The sequence below is a fragment of the Tiliqua scincoides genome, chromosome 4 (genome assembly GCF_035046505.1).
Source record: "Tiliqua scincoides isolate rTilSci1 chromosome 4, rTilSci1.hap2, whole genome shotgun sequence".
Classification (NCBI taxonomy): domain Eukaryota; kingdom Metazoa; phylum Chordata; class Lepidosauria; order Squamata; family Scincidae; genus Tiliqua; species Tiliqua scincoides.
Window position 1 is genome coordinate 54,283,961 of NC_089824.1, and position 13,308 is coordinate 54,297,268.

General features: G+C 42.5%; 1 protein-coding gene across 2 annotated transcripts in view; it reads left to right on the top strand.

The window, feature by feature from the left end:
- The window catches only part of OSBPL1A (oxysterol binding protein like 1A), a 98,671-nt gene that overhangs the window by 19,509 nt on the left and 65,854 nt on the right, over positions 1-13,308 (top strand). Inside the window, exons 4-12 of one of the 2 annotated variants that reach the window (XM_066623449.1) lie at positions 2,170-2,244; positions 3,899-4,010; positions 5,398-5,483; positions 6,110-6,254; positions 8,024-8,091; positions 8,258-8,302; positions 10,787-10,860; positions 10,943-11,006; positions 12,445-12,543. In XM_066623449.1, the coding sequence (XP_066479546.1) occupies positions 2,170-2,244; positions 3,899-4,010; positions 5,398-5,483; positions 6,110-6,254; positions 8,024-8,091; positions 8,258-8,302; positions 10,787-10,860; positions 10,943-11,006; positions 12,445-12,543 (768 nt within the window). Of the gene's footprint in view, positions 1-2,169; positions 2,245-3,898; positions 4,011-5,397; positions 5,484-6,109; positions 6,255-8,023; positions 8,092-8,257; positions 8,303-10,786; positions 10,861-10,942; positions 11,007-12,444; positions 12,544-13,308 lie in introns of those variants that run through there. The other variant, XM_066623450.1, reaches the window with a different exon arrangement.

The following is a 13,308-nucleotide window of genomic DNA, read 5'->3' on the forward strand; positions in this document are numbered from 1 at the left end:
GTCATCTGCAAACTTTGCCACCTCACTGCTCACCCCTGTCTCCAGGTCATTTATGAAGAGGTTGAAAAGCACCGGTCCCAGGACAGATCCGTGGGGCACACCGCTTTTCACTTCTCTCCATTGTGAAAATTGCCCATTGACACCCACTCTCTGTTTCCTGGTCTTCAACCAGTTCTCAATCCAGGAGAGGACCTGTCCTCTAATTCCCTGACTGTGGAGTTTTTTCAGTAGCCTTTGGTGAGGGACCGTGTCGAATGCCTTCTGAAAGTCCAGATATATAATGTCCACGGGTTCTCCTGCATCCACATGCCTGTTGACCTTTCCAAATAATTCTAAAAGGTTTGTGAGGCAAGACTTACCCTTACAGAAGCCATGCTGGTTCTCCCTCAGCAAGGCCTGTTCATCTATGTGTTTTGAGATTCTATCTTTGATGAGGAATTCCACCATCTTACCCGGTATAGATGTTAGGCTGACCGGCCTATAGTTTCCTGGGTCCCCCCTCTTTCCCTTTTTAAAGATCGGTGTGACATTTGCTATCCTCCAATCTTCTGACACCGTGGCCGTTTTGAGGGACAATTTGCATATTTTAGTCAAGAGATCAGCAACTTCGTTCTTCAATTCCTTAATAACTCTAGGGTGGATCCCATCAGGGTCCGGTGACTTATTGATCTTTAATTTATCAATGAGGTCTGAAACATCTTTTAACCTCTATTTGACTTAATTCCTCAGTCAGGAGAGGCCGTTCAGGCAGCGGTATCTGCCCGAGGTCTTCTGCCGTGAAGACAGATGTAAAGAACTCATTTAATTTCTCTGCCATCTCTAAGTCTCCTTTTATTTCCCCTTTCTCTCCCTCACCATCCAGAGGGCCAACCACTTCTCTGATGGGTTTCCTGCTTCTAACATATTTGAAGAAGCTTTTATTATTCCCCTTAATGTTGCTGGCCATGTGTTCCTCATAGTCTCTCTTGGCCTCCCGTATCACCTTCTTACATTTCTTTTGCCACAGTTTATGTTCCTTTTTATTCTCCTCTTTAGGGCAAGACTTCCATATATGGAAGGAGGCTTCCTTGCCCTTTCCAGCCTCTCTAACTTGGCTTGTTAGCCATGCGAGCACCCTCCTGGACTTAGTCGATCCCTTCTTCCTTTGTGGTATACACTTCCGCTGGGCCTCTATTACTGTTCATTTGAGCAACCTCCATGCACTCTGGAGAGACTGGACTCTTTTTACCTTCCCTTTCAACCTCCTTCTAACCAGCCTCCTCATTTGAGGGAAGTTCGCCCGTCGGAAGTCAAGGGTTTTTGTGAGAGATTTGCCCGGTATTCTTCCCCCGATGCACATGTCAAAACGGATCGCAGCATGATCACTGTTCCCCAATGGCTCAGTAACATTTACATCTCTAACCAGGTCCTGAGTACCGCACAATATTAAATCCAGTCACCTGTCCTCTGGTGGGCTCTATGACTAGCTGCTCTAAGGCACAGTCATTTAGCTTGTCAAGGAATCCATTCTCCTTTTCGTGACCAGAACACAAATTGACCCAGTCGATATGAGGATAATTGAAGCCCCCTATGATTACAACCCTGTCCCTCCTTGTCACCTCCCTGATCTGTTTCCTCATTTCAAGGTCCCCTTCCGGTTTCTGGTCTGGAGGACGATAGTACGCCCCCAGTATTACATCGCTCTTCAGGCCTGGTAATTTAACCAATAGAGATTGTATGGAGTCGGGCCCGCCTTCAGTCTCTACTTTGCTGCATTCTATCCCTTCCTTAACATAAACGGCCACCCCACCTCCAACCCGCCCCTCCCTGTCACTTCTGTAGAGTTTATAGCCCTAAGCACTAAGATTAATCCCATGTGGAAATAGTATTGAAGGCAGTGAATCTGAAGTTCAGAATTTAAATCTCCAGCTAAAAGAAGACAAATAGCCCTTAACTACTTAGGGCACAATCCTAACCAGGTCTACTGAGAAGTAAGTACTACTTTGTTCAGTGGGGCTTACTCTCTGGAAAGTGTGGTTAGGATTGCAGTCTTAGAGTATAATTGCATCTTGAAGCTTTTAAAAAGTCTGAAATACTAGGTCAAATGGTTGATCACTGCAAGTTTTATGTTTGTAAATTAAGCAAATGGACTAGGATGTCAAACACTACTGAATCTTCTTCCTTTTGTAGGCTGATGCTGAAGTAAATGTGCTAAATGATATGGGGGATACTCCATTGCATCGTGCTGCCTTCACTGGGCGCAAGGTAAAATAAATGTTTTTATCTACCATGTTCTTTTAATTGTGTGGCACAAGCACAGCAATGCCTAATGGTTGCACTTGTGTTTAAAAAAAAATGGGGCTAATGAACTAGTAGATGGGCAAATACTTATCTTATCAGATTACTGCTCTGCAATCCTATATCTAGCTGTGCACTCTGATATGGTGTGCAAAAGTGTGGGAAGAGGAAGTAGAAGAATTGAGGCATGGGTCAGGGGTCATAGAGCAACTGGGGTTCTGTAAGATCAAAAACTTCTCTTCCCTGCTCTGAAAAATTAGCCAGATATTGAATGCACAGAACTAGCTTGAATGTCTTTTTTTTTTTTTAAGGGAAGTGCTTCTGATAATGTGGGACATCTTGAGACTAGAGTCCAAGCTAATTATGGGAATGTTTTTCTATCTCTTTAATGATATATTAAATTTCATACTGAAGGGTCTAACTAAATGTGCCTTTAAGCACACTGTTTGGACCTTGGGGTTGGAGTAGGGTGTGTACAGTGGTCTCACTAGGGAGGTGCGGGAGGCGTGGACCACATTGGGTGACACATATAGGAGGCAAGTGACTAAGATCGCGGTTTGTAGGAACAATACCATTATGTTATATACCATTCGATGCATACTTTACAGCAGAATGCAATGAAAAAAGGAGTGAAATATCTCTGTTCTATCAAAAGTTATGGCCAAAAAACCAGAAAACAAAAATGCAGCTGTCTTATGTAACAAAAAAGTACATTTCCTTAATTCAAAATGAACCAATGAGACTGACAGTTTGAAGAGCCAATGAGATGTTGTTATAACACAGCATGGAACCAGTAAGGTGTTAGTAAGGTGACACCCGGGGGGGGGGTGTGACACCGCTAGTGACCAAAATCAGTTTGTAGCACTAATACCGTCATGCCATATATCAATCAATATGTAATTTTATACAGAATACAATGAAACAAACTGTGTTGAAATATTTGCGTTCTATCAAAAGGTACAGCCAAAAAGCCAGCAGGGGCGGGTTGATGGTAAATCACCATGCCCACCACCCAGCGCATCGCCCTGCCCACTGCATGGGAGGAGATCCATCGTGGGGGTGACATGCTGGCCTCCCATACCAGGTGACACAAACCCTAGTGACACCACTGCGTGTGTATAGTGCAGTATGTATACACACATATTGTAGCACATATTTTGTGCTAGTGCAGTACATCCTTCAGTGGTGCTTTTATACCGTAACGCTGGGCTGGCAAGAATTGGATGTTTCAACTTAAGTAGAAATGTACCTAAGTTGAACTTAAGTAAAGACCATGATGTATTATCCTTCTTTTAGGGTTTAGATTTTTGTGTGTCTTCAGAGAGAGATTGTTCCCTGTGAGTTCTTTTATTCCTTGCAGACACTTTCAGCACAATCTTATGTATGTCAGCTCAGGAGAAACCCCACTGATTTCAATGGAACTTACTCCCAGATAAGTGTATATAGGGTTCTAGCCTTTGACAACTTCCCTGTTTGCATTTTTTTTACCTGTGGTTCGATCACTACATGACATTCACTTTCCAGAACAAAAGTGAAGCAATGCTAAACTTGATGAAAGAGGTGAGAGGTTTCTGTGGATGATGGTTACAAAGTACATAATGGTACTAAACTTGTCTTTCAGGAGGTGGTTCTGCTGCTTTTGGAACATGATGCTGATACTTCCATTGTCAATGGGAATGGACAAACTGCAAAAGATGTTACACATGATAAAGAAATAAGAGAGATGCTAGAAGGTATCCATTATGTGTAGCTTATGAGCTTCATATAGTTGCAGCTGGGAATTGGTTTGATCATTCAGTAGGAAACATTGTGGCTTCTCCTTCTTCTTGGAGAATATTTGGCCATGGTGATCAAGAACTCTTGCTTGTTTAACGTTAAGCTCCAAGGAGTTTGCTTGTCTGCAGTTGTATTCAAAGTTGCACTTGCAGCAGAGTTGCACAATACTTGGAACGAGGGGTGACAGTGGGGCTTGTTTCTTTTTTTTGCCATGCTGCCATGCCTCTGAAGGCAGCAGTGGCTTCAGAATAGTTTGAATCTCTGGTGTTATTTCCAGCAACTGAATCCTGTTGCCCCCCCTTTTGTTCTTTCGAATATATCACACAGAGTACATGACACAGAGTTATTTACTAGTGCATTCTCGGGGGAGCAACTTGCGGGAACTGGTCATCATCAAGAATGCTATCAGTTCTTCAAGAGCTACTTGAAGCTGCTGCTAGTATCAGAAGCTCAGTGAGAAAGAGTTGCAGAAAGTTATTTTGCTGCCACAAAGTACCTCCTTATTGCTAGTAATTAGAGTTTTTTTTGGCAATTATTCCTTGCGCAAACACAAGGAGTTTGGATTTCCTGTGCTTTTTTTTTCTCTTGCAACCCTTTTGTGCTTATTCTAAAATAACCTTTCAGGAGGTTCTAGGGTCTTTGCATACACAAAGAACATCTTTGGCTCTCCAACCAGCATACACAGCAGCTTGATGTAAGCTTTGTAGCATGGATTTTTCCTTGTCTCCAGAAAACAGCTTCCTGTGTGGTGGTGCAGAGACAATGTCTTAGCAGGGACCATTCCACATGGAGTTTTGTTGTCAATTTTTGAACTTAAATAGCTTTGTGTCGGGGTTTGCCATTGAACTTCTCTGAAGTGGCATCAGATGCTACTGACTCAAATGCATAGTATAGTCTAGTATTTCAGGGTGCCTTATCTGGATGCCGGGGAGGGGGGTGAGGTAGGGTTTGATGAAGATGTGATGATTTGCACATCACTGGCCTTTTGGTCATCAAGATGGCATGGCCAGCAAAGTCTACCTATCTGAAATGCAACCTAAGCAGGAGACTGCCAGCCTTGCTACCTTCGATCTTTAACTGGCCATGAACCTGGGACTTGATTGCTGCAAAAAATGTGCTCTGCTGCTGAACTGGACTTGACCTACATTGTGCTGGAGCTTAAGAGGCTCAAGAACAGGGAGATAAATCCTGTATGATATATCCGGTACTAATCTGGGCATGGGGCGTGGGGGAAACCCACAAAAGTTTATCACAGTTTCATTGGAAACTAAAGTACTAAAACAAAAGTCAAAACCTGCAAAATGAGGATGTCATTTTGATAAAATATTTGCATTTTGCAATCAGCTGTGGAAAGAACTCAAGAAAGAAAACTTGAGGAACTCCTCCTAGGAGCTGCTCGAGAAGGAGAGACAGGAAAACTCACAGCACTGGTATGCATAAAGTTAACAAGATCTGATGTGTTAAAGCTGTGTGTGTGTGTGTGTGTGTGATGCTAAATATTCCTTAAATCTAGCAGGTGGGAGAGAGGGCAAGGGTGAATTCTAGACAGGTGGAATGATCGAGTACACTTGGTGAGATGCCTGCTTTAGGGCCCGAATCCTATGCAGTGCATGCCAACTCACTGCCGGTGGAGCACTGGTGGACCACCAGAGCTCTGCCACTCAATGGTTGCATGGACTGCCGGGCAGCGGAGAGGTTGGTGGGGGTGTGGGGGCAGGCGGGCAGGAAGTGTCCCAGGGTGGGCGAGGCAGAAAGAGCACAGAGAGGAAGTGCACTAGGGATCCTAAGCCTCTGTGTCAGGTCGCCCTCCTGACACTCAGATTCTTGCTTCTACGCTGACGCTTGGGTCACCATAGAATCAAGTAGCCCCATTGTGGGGCTACTAGCCTTACCTGGGGGAAGGATGCAGCAGCAGCCATTTTTGGTGCCGCTGCAGCCCCACGCGCTGGGCAACTCAGGACTGGGCCATTAACCACTAACGTAGATTATCTTTCCTGCAGTGGCTGAATTTAGCCAAAATATGTCGGCAAGGTTAAAGACCATTTCTCAACTTTAGTTAAACAGGCCAAAGCCTCCTGATATTAACTGCACTGATCCGATGGGAAATACTCCACTACATTGTGCTGCATACCGCGCCCACAAACACTGTGCTTTAAAACTCCTAAAATGTGGAGCAGACCCTAAAATAAAGAACAAAAATGGTAAGTGACAAAAGCATTATTTAAATAATTTTTCCAGCCTCCCTCACCTGAATAGCAAAGAGATGGAAAATGTGTGTTAACCAGAAATGAAATATTATCAAGGTGGCCTATAATACTTCCCTTTAGCACTGTAAAAAGTGTAGCTCATAAACTGCCTTGAACTTGCAAAATTTTAATTTGTTTTCAAGCCGCTGGTAAATAAGTGCCGAACATTGATGAAAAACAAATAGCCTCTAATCTTATTATAGTTCTTGCAAAGCCTAGGCTTAACCAGTCCTAACAAATGCTGAAGTGATTTCCTGAAGTGTTTCTCTTAATTACAGTTTTCTCAAAACATTTCTCTTATCCTCCTTGATTTTATTAAAAAAAAAAAGTTGGGCATGGTTCAGTCAGTAGCATATTTGAAATCATGTTAATTTGAAAAGGAAGATCCAGGTTAAATAGTAAAACAGGCATTTCAGCAGTGCTTCAAAGCAACTGAATGTGACCTTCTGCTTTTTAAGGAAAAACAGGCTTATTTTTGTGGAAAGAGAAAAGTACTGTTACTATCTTACTTAAGACACTAAGGGAAAAATCCAAGAACTGAAATGGGCCGGCGCAAGTCCCTTGCGTCGAACCAAAGGTGTCACAAATGTGACATAAAGCACTTTCATGCAACTATTTGAGGAGGGAAACCGGCCCAAGCTCCACAGGGCTGACACAAGAGGTAAGTCCGCCCTGGATGAGTCAGGCCAGTGCATGGGTCTGTGGAGGCAGGCCTGAGGGCGGGCAGAGGTTCAGTGGGAGGTGGAACCAGGATCCGGCACTTGTACCAGATGCTAATCCTGGCCCCGGGCGGCCTGGAGCAGCTCTGGGCTGCTTGAATTTGCAACACCTCTTAAGGTGGCACAGATTTGAGTAGCCCCCTTGGGGCTGCTCTCTCATTACCTGGGGTAAGGGGAATGCATTCCCCTTGCCCTAAGCTGAGCTGCAACCAGCCCCAATCCTGTATTGGCTACAGGGCAGGCCAGTCAGCCCCCCCATTCCAGCGTGGGATAGGATTGGGCTATAAGTGGTTTAGGGTCAGGATACCTTAAGAATTTTCTTTTTGCTGTGTAAAAAATATTGAGAGCCTCTGCAGGTTCTGTGCTTTGGGTCCCACTCCTTCAGATGCATTAGTGGTGATTTCCCAGAACAGGGCCTTCTCAGTGGTGGCCCTGAAGCTGTGCATATCCATTTCCCAGGGGGCCCGTCAGGCCTGTCTGTTTTTGTCCAGACAAGCATTTGCCTACTGTTAGTATATTCTTACTGCTTATTTTATGTAACAGGTTTATTTTAATTGTCCCTTAGTTTTGTTGTTGTATGATGCTTTGGGCAACAGAAAAGTGGTTAATCAAATTTTATTTTAAAGTGTATACTCTGTTTTATAATAAAAATGCTCTTAGGGATGACTTACAAAATGATTGAAGCAATTAAAATAGTATCTAATGTAAAGCTGCATTAAAATGCCTTACTATTAAGTCAGGCAAATGAAATCTTCATCAGGTGTCTGAATCTCACCAAGTAGGCATCAGGCAAGCAGCCCTTGAAAAATGTTCTAGAGTTGGGACGCCACCACAGAAAAGGCTTTTTCTCTGTATACTGCCTGCCTGACCTTTGATGGCAGGGACTCTTGGAGAGAGGCACCTGGTAATGTTTATATTTACTGGAAGCCAGGTGAATGCATGTCACTGTATTGGTTGATTCTAGTTAAGATCTTGTGAAGTAAATCTTGCTTCTCTATTGAGCAGGTCAGACACCCTTTGCTTTAGCCCAAGGTATAGAAATGAAACAAATACTTGGAGGGGGCATTGGAAAGGTGGGTACAAAAGAATATGTATTATAAATACTGTTAATGTGGATTTACTTATACTTGGTTTTTCTCTGTTTAAGTTTGCTATTGGCTGTTAACATTTGGGGTGTGCATGTGTGTAAACTGCCTTGAGCTCCGCAAGACCGAAAAAGCTATCTCCATTCTTTTGTAGATAATCAACAAACCTTTGAAACAATATGAAGGACTGCTTTGGAAGGTACCTAACTCATTCTTTTTTTTTTCTCTCTCCTTATACAATATTGCGTTATCTTAGTTCAGGTATACCTTAGGAATGAGATAGCTAGGCAGAATCCATACCAACAAACTGATTTTTGGCTGCTTTGTTGAGATTGTGGCTCTTTAAGGCAGGCATAGTTGTCTTTGTGCTAACACCAGGAAACATCTTGTCCTCTTACATCCAGTACAGGCTCCTATCCAAGTTCATTTTCTTGCATGGTACGTCTGTTCCTTATTAATACTGGGATAGTTTAAAGACAAGCAGTACACAATAAAACTTCTGACTTCCTTGACTCCGCAAGGGCTGTTCCAGGACCTCCTGGGACCTGGGGTGTCATGTTAAATGCTTCCCTTCCCTTACCTGGTGATGTGTTGGCTCTTTCTCCGCTCCCCTTCATTTTTCAATCCAGGTAGTGGGAGAAGAGAATAATGGGCTAGAATGTTCTCCACTCTCCTTTTTAAATTCATGGAATAAGAGGAGAAGGAGCAGTGGAAGTGAGTGAGTGGATGGAGATGGATGTCCCTCTCCAGCCTGAGGCAGTTGCCTCAGGGCATAATCCTAACCAGGTCTACTCAGAAGTAAGTCCTATTTTGTTCAATGGGGCTTACTTTCAGGAAAGCGTGGTTAGGATTGCAGCCTCAGTCTGTCTCATGGAAGGGCCAGCCCTGGCTGTTTGCATTGCTAATGATGTCCCATAAAACATGGGCTATCTGAACCACATACTAGATTTATAAGAATTTAACCTTGCGCTCTAAGATCAGTGTTGCTGTGGAGCAGTGTTTCTCAAACTGTGGGCCGTGGTCCAATTTCAGGTGGGTCCCCATTCATTTCAATATTTATTTTTAATCTATTAGACTTGATACTACCATGGTATGTGACTGCATTTGGGGAAATGTTACAGACCTGTACTTTGAACAATCTACTAAATGTACTTTTACTGATGTACCTTGAAAAGGCCTTCATAAGAATTATGGCTTATTTCTCAGTAGTACATTAAATGTAGCTTTCTTCCAGTGGCATTTTGACTTGAAATAATTTTTCTTGAGATAGAATAACTCTTTTGTTAAGTATGGAAGAAATAAAAATGTCCAAAGAACAGATAAAATATTAGAGTGGTGAGCCAGCTTTCACATTGTTCAGAACTAGTCATCAGACTGGATGTTGAGCAAAAAGGGGTTGGAGAGAGCTGTTCAAAGTGTGCAGCTAGTTATGTTTAAGACATAGTGCAGTAGGAGCTTTGCAGACATAATGTGTTGAACTTCAGTAGGTAGTGGCCAAATTTTAAGATGCACCCAGGGTAATTGGACAAAGAAGAAGCAATACTGGTAGCTCCTCATGCTTTGAAAACAAAGTCTGAATCCTGAAGTCTGCTTAGCACCTAGTGTGGTTCTCTGAACCTCTGGAACACAGAGTTTGAATGCAGAAGGTCCCAGATTCAATCACTGATACATCCAAGAAGGGTGCAGAGAGAGTCTTGTCTGAAACCCTGAAGAACTGCAGCCAGTTAGTGTTGACAACTAACTTAAATGGAGCTTAAATGGACCAATGGTCTGACTTTGTATAAGGCAGCTTTCCAGGATCTGTGTTTCTAATAGGACTGCATAACTCCTCCTGTTGCATACTACAGACTTTCAGGCTTCAACATCTTGCCTATTTAAGAACCAGGCTGATTAAGAGTTCTATAAAACTCAAACACTTGGTCACTACTTTTCCTAATGGGGATATTACCCACCTTTTTAGTATTCCAATTTTTCCCCTGATAGATCAATATTTTCATCTTTGTGTATTATCAAACAAGATCTATATTTTGCTTATTGATGAGCTTCAACATCATGATGTAGTATAATTTCTCATTTTCTGATTTTCTTTTTTTAAAGAAAAAAAAGTTGGTTGGTTTTTTTTGTTACTCTTGGTTACTGCCAGGGTTTCACTCCCTAATATGATATTACAGACATTACCCATTTGATATCTTAGGGTTGCAAACTTATATACACTTCTATGGGAGTAAGACCTAATGAATTCAGTGGGATTTACTTCTGAGTTGCCATGCATTGGATTGTGTTAGTGTGACTACATTTTAAAAGTTTCAAGTAAACATGGCTTCTAGTATAATGGAGCAAATGGCATAAACTTCCAGCCTTTAGAATAAACTCCATTAATACTGGTCAGCATAACCTTTGAGCAATACTGTCTGCTCCTTGTAATATTAAAATAACTTATGAGGCATAGGGCGCAATCCTAATCCACTTTTCAGCACCAACATAAGGGCAGTACAGCTCCTAGGTAAGGAAACAAACATTCCCTTACTTTGAGGAGGCCTCCGTGAGTGCCTTCCAACTGCAGGATGCAGCACACATCCCTTTGGCATAGCTATGCCAGTGCTGGAAAGTGGGTTGGGATTTGGGCCATAGTCAGTTATTGATGAAGTAATGCACTGTGTGTTCTATATTTTCTTTCTTTAAGAGTTCAAGATTTTTTGGGTGGAAGCCATATTGGGTAGTACTGGAACACGGAGTTCTCTCCTGGTACCAAAAACAGTAAGTGTGAAATTGATCAGCTCTCAAACCCTTTTGATGGTGGGAATATTGATGATGAATTACTTGCTTTGTCTCTTTGAAGGGCTGATATTGGAAATAGCAATCGCCGCCAAGGATGCAAACATCTAACACAAGCTATTTGCACAGTAAGCAAATTTAAACTTTGAAATGCCATGTATGTAGGCACTTTGAAATGCCATGTGAGGACAAAATGGGCTAGTGGTGTTGAGATTACAAGTGAATACCCATGAAATATATCTAGAAAAAAGCAATTTTTTTGTAAACTGTCCTCAAGGGTTGTTGAAAACAATTTTGTTGTCCACTTCATATATAAAGTTCTAAGAAGATGATGATGAACCTTGATCTTTTTGGAAAAGTCTGTTACGTTGGGCCTCTTGGTATATTCTTCCCAAGGTCTCTCTTTATTTAGCTTATGTCTCTTGTTGATCTACTTTCTATGACCTACTCCACAGATTCCAGCCAGATAACCAACTTATCAAAACAAATTGATTTACCCATCTTTACCTGCTGGTTACATTGACTCTTGGAGGGATCTGAGAATTCATGTTCAAACTCAGGAATACAATCAGTACTGAAGCTGAAACAAAGGGAGAACTCAAATTTTGCAAGCACTGCAGTAAAACAAGCATTTCAGCATTTTTCTCTGCTCAGTTTGTTGACCTGTGAAGTATTGAATGCTAAGCAAACTTTTGCTTAGTTTTCTGCTTTTGCAGGTCATATGGAAGGAATTATGCAGAATACTGAAAGCTTCTGCTCTCTTAGGGCCCAATCCTATCCAACTTTCCAGCATTGGTGCAACCGTAATGCAGCCTCGAGGTAAGGGAACAAATGTTCCCATTTTGAGGAGGCCTCTACGACTGCATCCCCAACACAGGAAACAGTGCATGCCCCATTGGCACAGCAGCGCCAGCACTGGAAAATTGGATAGGTTTGGGCCCTGAGTCCTACTGGAGCTTCCCCATGACTTTAGAGATGCACCAGACACTGCCCTTGCATTTTCAAGCTCTCTTTGTTAGTGTAGAACTAAAAAAATGTGTGATTGTAAAGAAATTAAACTGTAGGGTTTTGGGCTACTGAACTTTGTGCCCAATGGCTCTTATTCTGTGTTTTTTCTTTTTGCATTGTCATGGAATAACAGTGTGCATGTGGCCCTGAATAAAATGGAAGTCATTCAGGTGGTATTATGCATTGTGCAAGTAAAATGTCTGAAGGTGATACTTTTTATAGTCCAGAGTGAAACTGGGAATTAAGTTGATTTGATTGACTTTAAGTATAAACATGTGTGTGTTTATTCCACCAAATATATTTTCCTAATATGAAAATGCGAGTACAGTTTTAGTGAGAGGTAGAGCATCTACAGCATTGTTTTTACAAAGCCCTTTGCATTTATGGTTTTGTCACTCTGGTTCCAATCTGAGAGTAGCAACTGCAGGGAGAGCACAAGAGTTAGAGAAACGGGAATGTTGATTTATTATTGTATTTAACCCGTGAATCACTGCAGACGTAATTTCTATACAGCATGAGTTCCAACTGCAGACTTCCTATCTTTGCTTTCTATTGAAGGTAAAAAGTTCAGATGGTTGCCTCTTCTCAGTCAAGTGCTTTGATAACACAGTTCACAGTTTTAAAGTTCCCAAGACCAATCAACAGGAATCAAGAGATGTGAGTATTTGTAATAGTATACTATACTATTTAGTAACTTGTAGATCCAAGTCTGAAGAAAAACGGCTGTTTAAGTATGATTGAATAGGAGCCATCAACTTGGTGCTGAAGCAGTTTTTGGGTTTCCTATAATGCTGTACTGTGGTTTTCTCTGGCACCCCATAGAGCTGCAGGGCTCTTCCTGCCATTTGGTCAAATCCTGGACACGTGAGGATGATGTCATTGCTGGGCACAACAAAGCCGTCAGGAGACCATGCTGACTGGCCAGGGTAGTGATCAGGAGGGGGGTGGAGTCTGCAAAGGTAACCAGCTATAAAAGATGTAGGGGCAGGAACAGATGATGAAAGAAGCAGGTGGAGATCACAGGGAACGTGAAAGACTAGCAGGGCATGAAGAAGCAGATTTGAGCTGAGCAGAAGGGACTAGAAGACAGTACCAGTGGTGGAAGAGGGAAAATTAAGGAGATTGGGGAAAGAAAAAAAGCAGAAATAGTAGAGCAATAAGAAGGGGGCTAGGTGAGGGAAAGACATAGGAGGTGGCAGGCCCCAGAGTTCAAGGAACCAGGATTCTGGCTGCCAACTCCAATGACCTTCAAGACTGCTGGCTCCAGCCTTAAGAGGGTACCTGGCTGGGCCCAGCCATTCTTTCCAGGCAATCCCCATCCTCTAGAGAGAAGAAGGTCCTTCTGAATGAGTGTCCTGGAAGAGCCCCCCAGTGTCGGGAACTAGATGATTTGGAAATCCAACACAGGACAGATTTCTGTGC